Below are 12,673 nucleotides of genomic sequence, written 5' to 3' on the forward strand. Positions count from 1 at the left end.
TACTCAGTAAACCCAGTGTGGCCTCAGACTACCCTAGCACACAAAATACCAGAGAGTGGAGGTTCATCCACAACATTTTCCACTCCTTAGATTTGCCCTCCTCCTGTGGAAGACAAATCTTTCTCCCCCCAAAACACTGAGTCAGGAGTCTCCCTATTTCAGGAGCCACCTCCCACCTAGTGGCTGAAGAAAGAGTTATCTCTCTACCCCAGTCTTCCCCTTGTCACCACTCAGGTTTGGTTTAAACCTGCTAGGTAGTATATGGACACACAGGTTCTCAGAGTCTCTCCACACACCTGCACAGTTCAAGAGCTCAGAGCTAAAAGCTCAAGAATTCTTCTCTCCCTTCAGCTCTCCATACTCCTCCCACTGACTGCTAGCATTGGCTGACTGTTCCTAAGTTTCAGAGTTTAACCTTGTATCCCTCACACCTTCATAAATCTTTCAGAAGATATTGGAGTTTGTGGAAAGTCCTTTGCTTAAGGAAACGTAGGAAGATTTAAATGAGTAACATGTGCAGTCCAGCGCTAATCTGAATTGTCCAGGTGTGCACACATTTGAAAGTTGGATGAATTGGGTGGGTTTTTTTTTCAGGTTATGAAAGTGGGACTCCTACTCTGACTGGTGAGTAGGAGACGGGACGGGTGGACAAGCAGGTTTCTGCCCACTGTAATGATCAATTAATAATGGGGGAGTGATACTTTTTGCTTCTGGCACCTTGTTTCCACTTGACAATCCCTTTTTTATTATAGTTTTCCACACGCAGCACTACCAGATCTCCTTGTTTTCCCATCCACCAAAATTAGCTGACACTAAAATTAACATTTTACTGTATGTTGATGATGCAGTCATACTCTCTGAACTAGATTGGGCCTCTCTTGCGCTCATAGGGAATTTGTCAACTATTGTAGAAATGAGTACCTGGAAATTAAATGTGACAAAACCAAAGTTAAAAAGGTAAAGGACCCCTGTGCAAGCACCGGGTCATTCCTGACCCATGGGGTGATGTCACATCCCGACGTTTCCAAGGCAGACTTTGTTTGCAGGGTGGTTACCAAAGTCACGGTATTTTCAAAGGTAAATATGCCGTGAGAATGCCGGCAGGAGGCTGCACTGGAGCCTGAGCCCAGCGCAGCGGCATTGCATCCTGGGGCCAGGTTAAATGGGCACTTATGCCGGTGTTGGGACATGCCGTCTCCTATGTGCTGTTACTCTAGCATGTTTAACATTTTGCCATCAGCAGTTCTAGAGAATTGCTATAAGTACATCCCTTTAAATGTCAGATTATGACCTATAGGCGCAGGGGTGATAGAGACTGTATCCCATATGCTATTGCCTTGCCATTATTATAATGGAGTTAGAGAAGATTATTATAATGGAGTTAGAGAGAGAGAGAAAAAGTCTTCCTTCAGAGACTGGAAGGTTTGCCCAAACGAGGCAAACAGAAGCAAACACAAACTTGCACAAAGGAAATGCAAGCAGATAATTAGAAAAAAAAAGATTTTGAGGGGCTTATTGCTAAACACATCAAAACAAACAATAAGAAATTCTTTAAATATATTAGGAGTAGGAAACCAGCTAGGGAAGCAGTTGGAACATTGGATGACAATGGGAGTAAAGGAACTCTAAGGGAGGATAAAGCGATTGCTCAAAAGCTAAATGAATTCTTCTCATCTGTCTTCACTGTTGAAGACACAGGGCAGATTCCTTCTCCTGAACAGAAATTTTGGAGAGGGGAAAATGAGGAACTGAGGCAAATAGTGGTAACAAGGCAGAAAGTCCTAGAACGTCTAGACTAACTGCAAACTAACAAGTCACAGGGACCAGACGGTATTCATCCTAGAGTTCTTCAAGAACTCAAATGGGAAATTGTTGAACTTCTAACAAAGGTATGTAATATGTCCCTTCAATCAGCCTCTGTACCAGAAGACTGCAGAATGGCCAATGTAACACCCATTTATAAAAAAAGGTTCCAGGGGGGACCCAGGAAATTACAGGCTAGTTAGCTTAACGTCTGTTCCGGGTAAATTAGTGGAAAGCATTATTCAAGATAGAATTGTCAAGCATATAGAAGGGCAAGGTCTGCTGGGCAAACCCCAACATGGCTTCTGTAAGGGTAGGTCCTGTCTCACTAATCTATTAGAGTTTTTTGAAAGCGTCAGTAAGCATGTGGACAGGAATGAGCCTGTGGATATTGTGTATTTGGATTTCCAAAAAGCTTTTGACAAAGTCCCCCACCAAAGACTGCTAAGCAAACTTCATAGTCATGGGATAAGAGGACAAGTCCTCTTACGGATTTAGAGTTGGCTGAAAAATAGGAAGCAGAGAGTAGGAATCAATGGTCAGTTCTCCCAATGGCGGGATGTGAGCAGTGGGGTGCCTCAGGGATCTGTGTTGGGACCGGTGCTTTTCAACCTGTTCATCAGTGGCCTGGAGTTGGGGTTAAACAGTGAAGTAGCCAAGTTTGCAGATGACACCAAATTATTTAGGGTAGTTAAAACAAAATCGGACTGTGAAGAGCTCCAGAAGGATCTCTGCGTACTGGAAGAATGGTCATTAAAGTGGCAAATGAGATTCAATGTAAGTGTAAAGTGATGCATATTGGGGCAAAAAATCCCAACTTCACATATACACTGATTAGATCTGTGCTGGCAGTGACAGACCAAGGAAGGGATCTTGGGGTGGTAGTGGATAGCTCAATGAAGATGTCAACCCAGTGTGTGGCTGCTGTAAAAAAGACAAGTTCCATGCTGGCCATAATTAGTCAAGGAATAGAGAATAAAACTGCTGATATCATACTGCCCTTGTACAAATCTATGGTGAGACCACACTTGGAATACTGTGTACAGTTCTGGTCACCACACCTAAAAAAGAATATTACAGAGCTTGAGAAGGTGCAGAAAAGAGCAACCAAAATGATTAGGGGACTAGAGCAACTGTCCTATGGGGAGCGGTTAAGACGCTTAGGGCTGTTTAGCTTGGAAAGAAGGCAGCTGAGGGGAGACATGACAGAGGTCTATAAAATTATGCATGGTTTGGAGAGAGTGGACAGTGAGAAGTTTTTCTTCCTCTCCCATAATACTAGAACATGGGGTCATCTGCTAAAGCTGGAGGGTGAGAGATTCAAAACAGATAAAAGGAAGTATTTTTTCACACAATGCATAGTTAAATTGTGGAACTCCCTGCCCCAGGATGTGGTGATGGCTGCCAGCTTGGAGGGCTTTAAGAGGGGAGTGGATATATTCATGGAGGAGAGGGGTATTCATGGCTATTAGTTAGAATGGATACTAGTCATGCTGCATAACTATTCTCTCTAGTATCAGAGGAGTATGCCTATTATCTTGGGTGCTGTGGAACACAGGCAGGATGGTGCTGCTGCAGTCATCTTGTTAGTGGCTTCCTGGGGGCACCTGGTTGGCCGCTGTGTGAACAGACTGCTGGACTTGATGGGCCTTGGTCTGATCCAGCAGGGCCTTTCTTGTGTTCTTATGTTCTTAAGATATAATTGTTCCATTTTAAACTAGGGTTCTTCTTGCAGGGGAGAATTTACACATTACTGGAAAAGAGGCAATATTTTTCAGCGTAGCCATTGAGATAAATTCCCAGATGGTGACATAACTCTGTTAATCAAATTTTAATAAACCTATGTTCTGTTTTAACACTTGTACCTTTGTCCATTGACTATAACAAATCTTTTGTTGTTGAAATGTCCTTGTTGTTCTTTTATTTTAAATATTCCTTTCCCATTTTTCTCCATTAAAAGACATTTGAAGCCAAGATTCATCATCTCGAAACAAGGCCCAGCAAGAAACTACGAGAGGGAGCTACGGATCTGGAATACTTTGTGCGCTGTGAGCTCCGCAGCTCTGATCTGAGCACACTCCTCAGTTCTCTGAAGAGGGTTTCAGAAGATGTAAGGAGCACAAAAGAAGACAAGTGTAAGGAATTTGTCAGTTATGGAAACACGACCAAGAGGTGTTTTTTCCTACATGGAGGCGATCTCTATACAGGAAAAAAGTCACAAGTAAAATCTCCAATCCTGGCCTTGGTGTTAAGAGTAAATTGGAGTGGTATGCCTTAGAAATTGTGCATTTCGGAAAACATCAATTTCCTTTCATTTTGTACTTTCAGAAAAGGAAATTATGATTGCTTTCACGAAGTTTCACAATCACTGATACACTTTTGTAAATTCATTTTGGGGAAAGTTTCATTTTCAGATATTCCGCCCCATTGTTTCCAATGGAAAAATAAACTTGGATTTCCAGAGTGGCTGTTTCTTTATCTTTTTTTTTTAACCAAATCGCATCAAATTTTCAGGGAATGTAGTCCTCTCTGTCTGTTAAAGACCACCCGTATTTGAAGTGAATTGGACAAAGGAGCTCAATTTTATAGACTCCTGAATAAGGTGTTCCAAGCCATTCTTGTCTCCATTGTTTCCTGTGGAAAAAATACCATGTTTCTTCCAGGTCACCTCAGTTGATTCCTTCATGCTATTACTCTCAAAACTGGAGGAAATCTAGCTCTCCCTCTCTAATAGTAGCCCTCCATCCCCCTCCCCAATTACGAAAAGTAGGGCCAGATCAGAGCTGCTGCTGCTAGTCCTAACACAGCCTGGCCAGGCAGGAGGATTAAACCTGACATTTCCAGAAGTTGCAAGTAGCTGTATTGGCCCAAAAGCAAAATCCACCAACAAAATTATAGAAAATAGTGCAAGCTTTTGGGTTCTGCAGAACTCTTCATCAGTCTGGACAGTTGTGATTTAATCCCCCCCCCTTTAAAAAAAAACAGGAGGGGAAAGATGTTTCGGGCTCTGAAAGAGAAGCTGCAAGATCATGACTCTAGTATTTCCTAAACAATCCTAATATTTCAAAAAATGTCAGGGAAACATGAATTTCAGAAAGCTCAAAGTATCAGGACTGCCTTGTTTCGTTTCAGATGTTTCCAATCCAAAACGAAACAAGAAATTTTTGAAATTGTTTCAGATCATCAGAAATACCTGGATACGCACTCTCCTGGTATGCATGCAGCTTTTTTGTGGGGAGTGGGGGAGGAATCATATGAAACTGTGCACATCTCCAGCTACAAAAGAAGTTAACATCATGAAATCTTCCTGCAAGGCTTAGTATATGTGTGTGTGTGTGTAATCTTTACAACAACCTTGTAAGGTAGGTCAGTATTACTATCCTTGTATTGAAGATGGGAGCAGAGGCTTGCCTAAGACCACATAGTGAGCTCGCAGCAAAGGTGAAATTCAATTTGCATACTTTCTGATTCATAAAGCACAGTATTGTGAGGAGCACTGTGCTAGCTCTGTAAAACCGAAGTCCACCAACTGCTAGATAACCATTTGAATAACATTTTATTAGTTATCTCAGAGAGGAAATCTCATACTTCTTTCTTTAGGCAACCTGTTATTTAGCCTTTCCTGTAAGTTACCTGAAAGCATTTACTTCCACAAATCATTGTCAGTGGCAATCATGATGCATATTCCAGTCTGTGTGTGGTGGTCACAGGCATGTTGCAGGGCTATTCAATACTGCTATTAAACCATCTTCCCAACTGTTGAAAATTCTGGCTGGATAAATACACCACCAGCACAAGAATGGTGAAATGCAGAGCCTTCAACAAATACCACATCTCCTCTAAGAAAACTTAAAAATTCACAAAAAAAGAAAACAGTTTAGGGAACCATACTTCTGTTTTTTGCCAGTGTTTTCCTTTAAAAAGAATAAGAAGGGAGCACTTCTGAATTGGCATGGTACAGCAGGTGAACAACCTCCAAAAAAGGGGAAATGTTGGAAAGGGAACTAAAAAAAAAATCACAGAACTATCTGTGACTGGGGAAGGGGCTTGTGTTACATCTCTAAATATCCCTCAAAAAAATTCAGTGTAAATATTCCATGGAAATACTCTGTTTAAAATTCCATACATTCGGTTATATAACAATATATTGTTATATATTCGTCCATAATAACAATTACTTTCCCCAGGAAAAAAATAGTGAATTGTTTGCAAAGGACGATAATCCTGTAGTAGAAATCCAACTCTGAAGGAAGGTATGAGATCCATGTTCAACAAATTTCAAGAGAAAGTAAAAAAAAAAACCCTGATATTTCACAATCAGTTTATTGCACCTTAACTTCCTATTTGTTTCAAATAGATCTCACATCTTCCCTCAAAGTTACACTTCTATTGCATGATTAGTTTACTTGTCACATAATCAGTACAACTATGAGTACCTCTAGTTTTCTGTGTAATTTTCCATGGAAATTATACCCACTTCATCAATCACTATGTTCTATCTGTTTTTCTCACAAGACCTGCAAATGTCCTACTCTAAACTGAAATGTTGTGTTTCAGTTTAGAGTAGGACTCTTATGTTATTAATGCGCTGGAGGTTTTGCCTTGGGTTTGCCACTCTCCAGATGCACATTTTCCCTACCAGAATTCTCAAAACTCAAAAATCACTGTGCAGAGTTTTGAGCATTCGGATGGGGAAAATGTGCATCTAGAGAGCGGCAAAGCCAAGGCAAAACCTCCAGTGCGTAAATGACCTTAGTATGATGGAAAAAATGGATCCTGTCTGAAAACTGAGGTTCCTTGTTTTCCCTTTCAAAATAAATTGGTTCTTAAATTCCTCAAAGATAAGGCAAACAGCATCTAGCTTCCTCCTACTGCACAGTGTAGACTAGCAGCTCTCTGGAGAGGCAGCGTACACATTTCCTAAACCAATAAACAATAAATATTGTTTATCAATTTAATGTTTTCCATTTTTAAAATATTAATTTTTAAAATTTAAATTTTAGAAGCATTTTCAAATGTGTTGTAAACAAATCATCCATTTAAAAACTATATTCACTCAATAATTCTCTCCTCTTTCCAAGCCACTCAACTATCTATCTTACCGTTATGCACCCCATCTCCCAAGTAGCGAGAAGAAAAGGTAGATCAGAGAGCAAAGGAAGATGATAGATAGCAAAGCTGCTTTGTATGGATATTGTTTTCACATTTATCTTAAAGAGCAACTATTTGTCAGAACTTCTTCAAACTTGTGATGAATGGAGGGCTTTTCATGTAAACATCTGTATAAATTGTTAAACTGACACTGACATTATTAAAAAAAAATGGTAGCAGATGAATCTGGATTATATGCATCTCATTTCAAGGAACATTGTCGATATTATCCTGGAAACTGAAGAAGTAAATATACAAGTTACAAAGTAATCTGTATTAAGAGCATTGTATAATTGTTGAATGAAGGCTCTTTTTTTACTCTCATCTGATTTCCTCTTTCTCTTCTTGGATTATAGTTCATTGGTTTCCAAGAAAAATCTCTGAGCTGGATAGATGTCACCATTTGGTTACTAAGTTCGACCCTGATCTGGATCTGGATCACCCAGTGAGTGAGCAGCTCTGCTGTCCCAAATCCTCTTCGTCTAAGCATACTTTTTTTCTGGTCCCATTTTAGCAGTTTCCTTGTGGAATAGCTTGAATGGTTCTTCTTTGCATCAGATTTGAGAAGAAGCTTTCATGGATTACACTGCAAAAGTTAGTCCGTAGACTTCTAGGAACATTACATGCTCACCGGTTTAAAGTCCCATAGATTCAGTTAAACTTGGGCGAGGGAGTGCAGAAGAATCTTGTATTGTCTTGAGGGGCATATTAGCTCTGGGTACAAATAATGGGAGACATTTTTATGGAGGTGCATCAGCCAGTGGGTGTAAACTTGCTTCTCTGCCTTGACGGACGTATAACAAGAATAGTACGTTGCCATTAGTAAAACTGCTCAGTGCAAAAATGTGCAGTAACATTCTTGCTCTGTTCTTTCCTCCAAGGGATTCTCTGACCAAGTATATCGGCAACGAAGGAAAATGATAGCAGAAATTGCCTTCCACTATAAGCAGTAAGACTTGCTGCGCTGCATAGCATCACCTGCTGAGAACTCCATGCATACACTTACTTATCTCTCTGCTCTCTGTGTTTTGCCCTGTTGCTCTGTCAGTTCTTCCCTTTCACTCTGTGGCTTCGTGTTTTCAATGCTCCATGGCTGCTAATTCCATAGAGCTATTGCAATTTATTCATAAAGGGGGCAATTCAACATACACAAGAGCCATTTTCAGTCACTACATTTTGGGCACTCCTACCTTGTGAACCAACCTATGTGCGATCCTCCAAAATGCATATGGTTGCCATTTGGTGTGAACAGGGCAACAAACATATTTTTAAATGTGGGTATAGACAAATGCATACCTGCAACAAACCTGGGTTTCTAATTGTACTTAATTGAGGTGGAAAACATGTGTGTTGCTCTATTCATAGAAAATGGCAATGGTGAATATTGGGAATATAATGTGTAGTGTGCTGTCCTGGCATGTGAGTTAGGAATGCCCAAAATGTAACAAGCGAAAAGGGCTAAGTATCCAAAGACATTAGTGTAGCACTCATTGAAGGTAGCCATTTCAACTATATTTAGGGTGCCTTCTTTCCCCTTTGCACTGGATAGATTTGTGCATGTGGCATGTGTTGAAACAGGTATTGCCAATTGGAAATTTTACACATTCGGTCTCGAATGAAATAAATGCCATAAAAATACAGCAAAATTGCTGGTTCCTCTTCTCAGAATAACAGGAATCCAAATTTTATGGTAAAGCTTGAAACCAAAGGAATGAAAAAGAAATCTGAATTACCTTAGTATGTTTTTTTCATTTTGCCAAAAATTCATCTGCCAACATTTGCATTTGTGATTTAAAATTAAAATATGCTTTCGACATTCATTTTAGGGTGTGTGTTTTTTGGAACTATATACTTTCTTATGAATGTTGTTCTCTTATTCAAGTTAGTGGTATGTACTATAACAACACCAAAGGTCACATTGATATGAGAAAGAGGGTTAACACTTTTTGAACTGTATGAATTGTATTATATTTGTACACAGTGGTAGACACCAGATAACTTGTCATGAACAATAGCTACCTCAGTAACATAATACATAATCCAAAGAACCACACACACAAGTCATGCTGAATATACACACCTACATTCACCTGGAATTTCTCCCATTTTTTTCAGACGCAGCTCTTTGAGCTTAACCAGTGGCCTTTTCTGAAGTTTCCCAGAGTTTTGTGGGCAATTTGTTCAGAAGCCTCGATTGTTCAACAGCCACTATAGCCTCATAACACACGTGAAGATCTCTGCATTGCTTTTTGGACTGAGGCCTGAATCCTGCTGAGATCTTGGAGATGCTTGGCAACACAGCTCCAGATGCTCAGTAGCATGATTCATCCACTTGAAATTAGACATTAAATTTGAAATCACAAAAAAAGTCATGATTCTTACTATGCTATGCTTTAGGGCTGTCAATTCGGTTCGGTCCGAACTGAAAATCAACCGAATTTCCCCTGATTCGGTGATTTTCTGTTCGGACGGATCCGAACTCAAAACTGGCGGGCAACCCGGGGGGCCGAATTCAGCGAGTTCGGGAGTTCGCGAATAAATCCGGCAAATTCGGCCCCCCCTTCAGGGGAGCCCGCTGAAGAGGCGCGGGCTGCCCTTTAAACTGATCTGCGCCTCCCAGCCGGGAGGCGCAGATCAGTTTAAAGGACAGCCCGCCCCCCTTCAGGGGAGCCCGCTGGAGAGGCGCGGGCTGCCCTTTAAACTGATCTGCGCCTCGAGGCGCAGATCAGTTTAAAGGGCAGCCCGCGCCTCTCCAGCAGAGCCCGCTGAAAGGTGCGGGCTGCCCTTTAAACTGACCTGTGCCTCCCGGCCGGGAGGCGCAGATCAGTTTAAAGGACAGCCTGCCCCCCTTCAGGGGAGCCCACTGGAGAGGCGCGGGCTGCCCTTTAAACTGATCTGTGCCTCCCGGCCGGGAGGCACAGAGGGTTTAAAGGACAGCCCGCCCCCCTTCAGGGGAGCCCGCTGGAGAGGCGCGGGCTGCCCTTTAAACTGATCTGTGCCTCCCGGCCGGGAGGCATAGAGGGTTTAAAGGACAGCCCGCCCCCCTTCAGGGGAGCCCGCTGGAGAGGTGCGGGCTGCCCTTTAAACTGATCTGCGCCTCCCTGTTTAAAGGACAGCCCGCCCCCCTTCAGGGGAGCCCGCTGGAGAGGCGCGGGCTGCCCTTTAAACTGACCTGTGCCTCCCGGCCGGGAGGCACAGAGGGTTTAAAGGACAGCCCACCCCCCTTCAGGGGAGCCCGCTGGAGAGGTGCGGGCTGCCCTTTAAACTGATTTGCGCCTCCCGGCCGGGAGGCACAGATCAGTTTAAAGGACATCCCGCCCCCCTTCAGGGGAGCCCGCTGGAGAGGCGCGGGCTGCCCTTTAAACTGACCTGCGCCTCCCGGGCGGGAGGCGCACATCAGTTTAAAGGACAGCCCACCCCCCTTCAGGGGAGCCCGCTGGAGAGGCGCAGGCTGCCCTTTAAGCTGATCTGCGCCTCCCAGCCGGGAGGCGCAAAGGGTTTAAAGGACAGCCCGCCCCCCTTGGGGGGAGCCCGCTGGAGAGGTGCGGGCTGCCCTTTAAACTGATCTGCGCCTCCCGGCCGGGAGGCACAGATCAGTTTAAAGGGCAGCCCGCGCCTCTCCAGCGGAGCCCGCTGAAAGGTGCAGGCTGCCCTTTAAACTGACCTGCGCCTCCCAGCTGGGAGGCTCAGATCAGTTTAAAGGGCCCCCGCGTGCCTTCAGGGAATCCCTGAAGGGATTCGGCGCGGGGGCCGAATTTTCCCCCGAACTCCGGATCCCCCCGAATTACCGGGGATCCGAAGCGGGGGAGTTCGGACTTCGGCACGTACCGAACCCACAAGGGTCAAATTCGGCCGAATCCGAACTGTACCGAATTTCTTTTTTTGACAGCCCTACTATGCTTACTTTTAAAAGCTGCCAGTGCTGGAGGTGGGCCGAGCTTGTGTTGCAGAGAGTAGGAAGTTTTCTATTTGTGATTATCTTTAGCAGGTTTGATTTTCCACTCACCCCCATTTTTTTTTATTTCCATTGACTATTTTTGAGATACGGGCCAGTAAGAGATTCTACTTTTCCAGACTGCCCCCTGGTGATCGTATTCCTCCTCTTCTACAAAGTAGCATAGCCTACTGAGTTTCCTCTTTAGTCAATACTAACATTATTATTGGCCCCACTACTACTTGTGGCATTCTTTTTATAAAGGCAACTGCCCAATCCTTTTTACCACTTTTTAACACACAGTGTAGTAGAAGTGTTGTAAGAGTTGTTGATCAACATTAACTGCTCTTTGCATAAACCGTATAATCTGAATGATGTGGGTTAATTATATAATGTGTGAAAAGGGGACTAGCTTGCCGCAGTCTTTTCTTTGCAACCCTCTTATTGTTTATCAGTCTGTACTTAATTCATGAAGCTATTGGGTTTTCAAATGTGTTTCTGTAGCTAAGAAGGATAGAAATTGGCTTTTTAAAGTAACTTACAAACGTGGGTTTTGGCCTGCCCAGCTGTGTCAGGGGCGACCCATCTCTAGAATTAGGGTTGTCAACCTCCAGGTAATAGCTGGAGATCTACCGCTATTACAACGGATCTCCAGCAGATAGAGATCAGTTCCCCTGGAGAAAATGGCCGCTTTGGCAATTGGACTCTATGGCATTGAAGTCCCTCCCCTCCCCAAACCCCACCCTCCTCAGGCTCCTCCCCAAAAACCTCCTGCTGGTGGCAAAGAAGGACCTGGCAACCCTATCTAGAATAGACAGGACATATCTGCATGCAATCTGAATTGAAGTTCTATCTATTAGGTATTGCCTAGCCTTTGTTCATATAGAAGCATTATAGTTTTGAATATTATGCACCCTATTCATGTCTCCTTGTCCTGTCCAACAGACCTTTGATGTGTACCTCTGTGTCAGGTATGACTGGACAATGATTGAATTTAGTTATACGTTACAGAGTTGCCCCCTAATACTTTCTACATTATTCTTTGTATTCCTCTCCTTGCTCTTTTTGCTTGTATTCTTCTTGTAGAGGTGATCCAATTCCACGTGTGGAATACACAGCAGAAGAGATCAATACCTGGTAAGTGTGGCTATATCCATCCGGTTTCCTTGAGCCACAGTTGAAATTCAATACTCTCGTAGATTCTTGATTACATTTATGGGGCTCAGCACACGGTTCTTTTCACTCTGGATCTTACCAATATATAAATTCAGGAAGGAATTTCTCCCCGGATTAGATTAGGTTTTTTTCCCCTTTAAACCATCCCCTTTTGTTAGGGTCACAGTAATGTAACCACAATGTTCCCTGCACTAATTCCAGGGGACATAATATAGATACATTTTTAACTGGAATAAAGTAAAGAAAAGACAGGCATTAAAATTAAAAATGAGAAAATAGCATTACAGTCAACTCTTGATCATTTAATGTGAGGTTTTTATACTGCTCACTGTGAATTTAGTGCTTGGGAAGGGAGAAAAAGCTTTATTTGCTTATTACGGGCGAGGAGGGACCTCGCCAGCAATGCCACTAGTGTAAGTCTGCTCTGTATTATGTGATCTTTGGCTAAAGTTACAAACCGGGGAGCTGGCCAGTTGTTTTATTTTCCACGCAAGTTTTGTAGCTGATATTTTAATTGGTTTTATTGTTCTATTTATTGCTTTTATTTCCACTTTATTTGTATTTATTGTATTTTAACAGCTCATTCCTGAGAGCTGTAGCGGCCGGGGA

The 12,673-nt window shown here is 42.8% G+C and overlaps 1 protein-coding gene across 1 annotated transcript in view; it reads left to right on the plus strand.

The window, feature by feature from the left end:
* Window positions 1–12,673, plus strand: part of TH (tyrosine hydroxylase) — a 40,851-nt gene that overhangs the window by 14,598 nt on the left and 13,580 nt on the right. The window contains exons 3-6 of the mRNA XM_056851326.1: window positions 3,764–3,938; window positions 7,311–7,399; window positions 7,836–7,903; window positions 11,975–12,025. Of these exons, the coding sequence (XP_056707304.1) occupies window positions 3,764–3,938; window positions 7,311–7,399; window positions 7,836–7,903; window positions 11,975–12,025 (383 nt within the window). The remainder of the gene's footprint in view (window positions 1–3,763; window positions 3,939–7,310; window positions 7,400–7,835; window positions 7,904–11,974; window positions 12,026–12,673) is intronic.

This window comes from Euleptes europaea, chromosome 6 (genome assembly GCF_029931775.1).
Source record: "Euleptes europaea isolate rEulEur1 chromosome 6, rEulEur1.hap1, whole genome shotgun sequence".
In the NCBI taxonomy this organism is placed as follows: Eukaryota; Metazoa; Chordata; class Lepidosauria; order Squamata; family Sphaerodactylidae; genus Euleptes; species Euleptes europaea.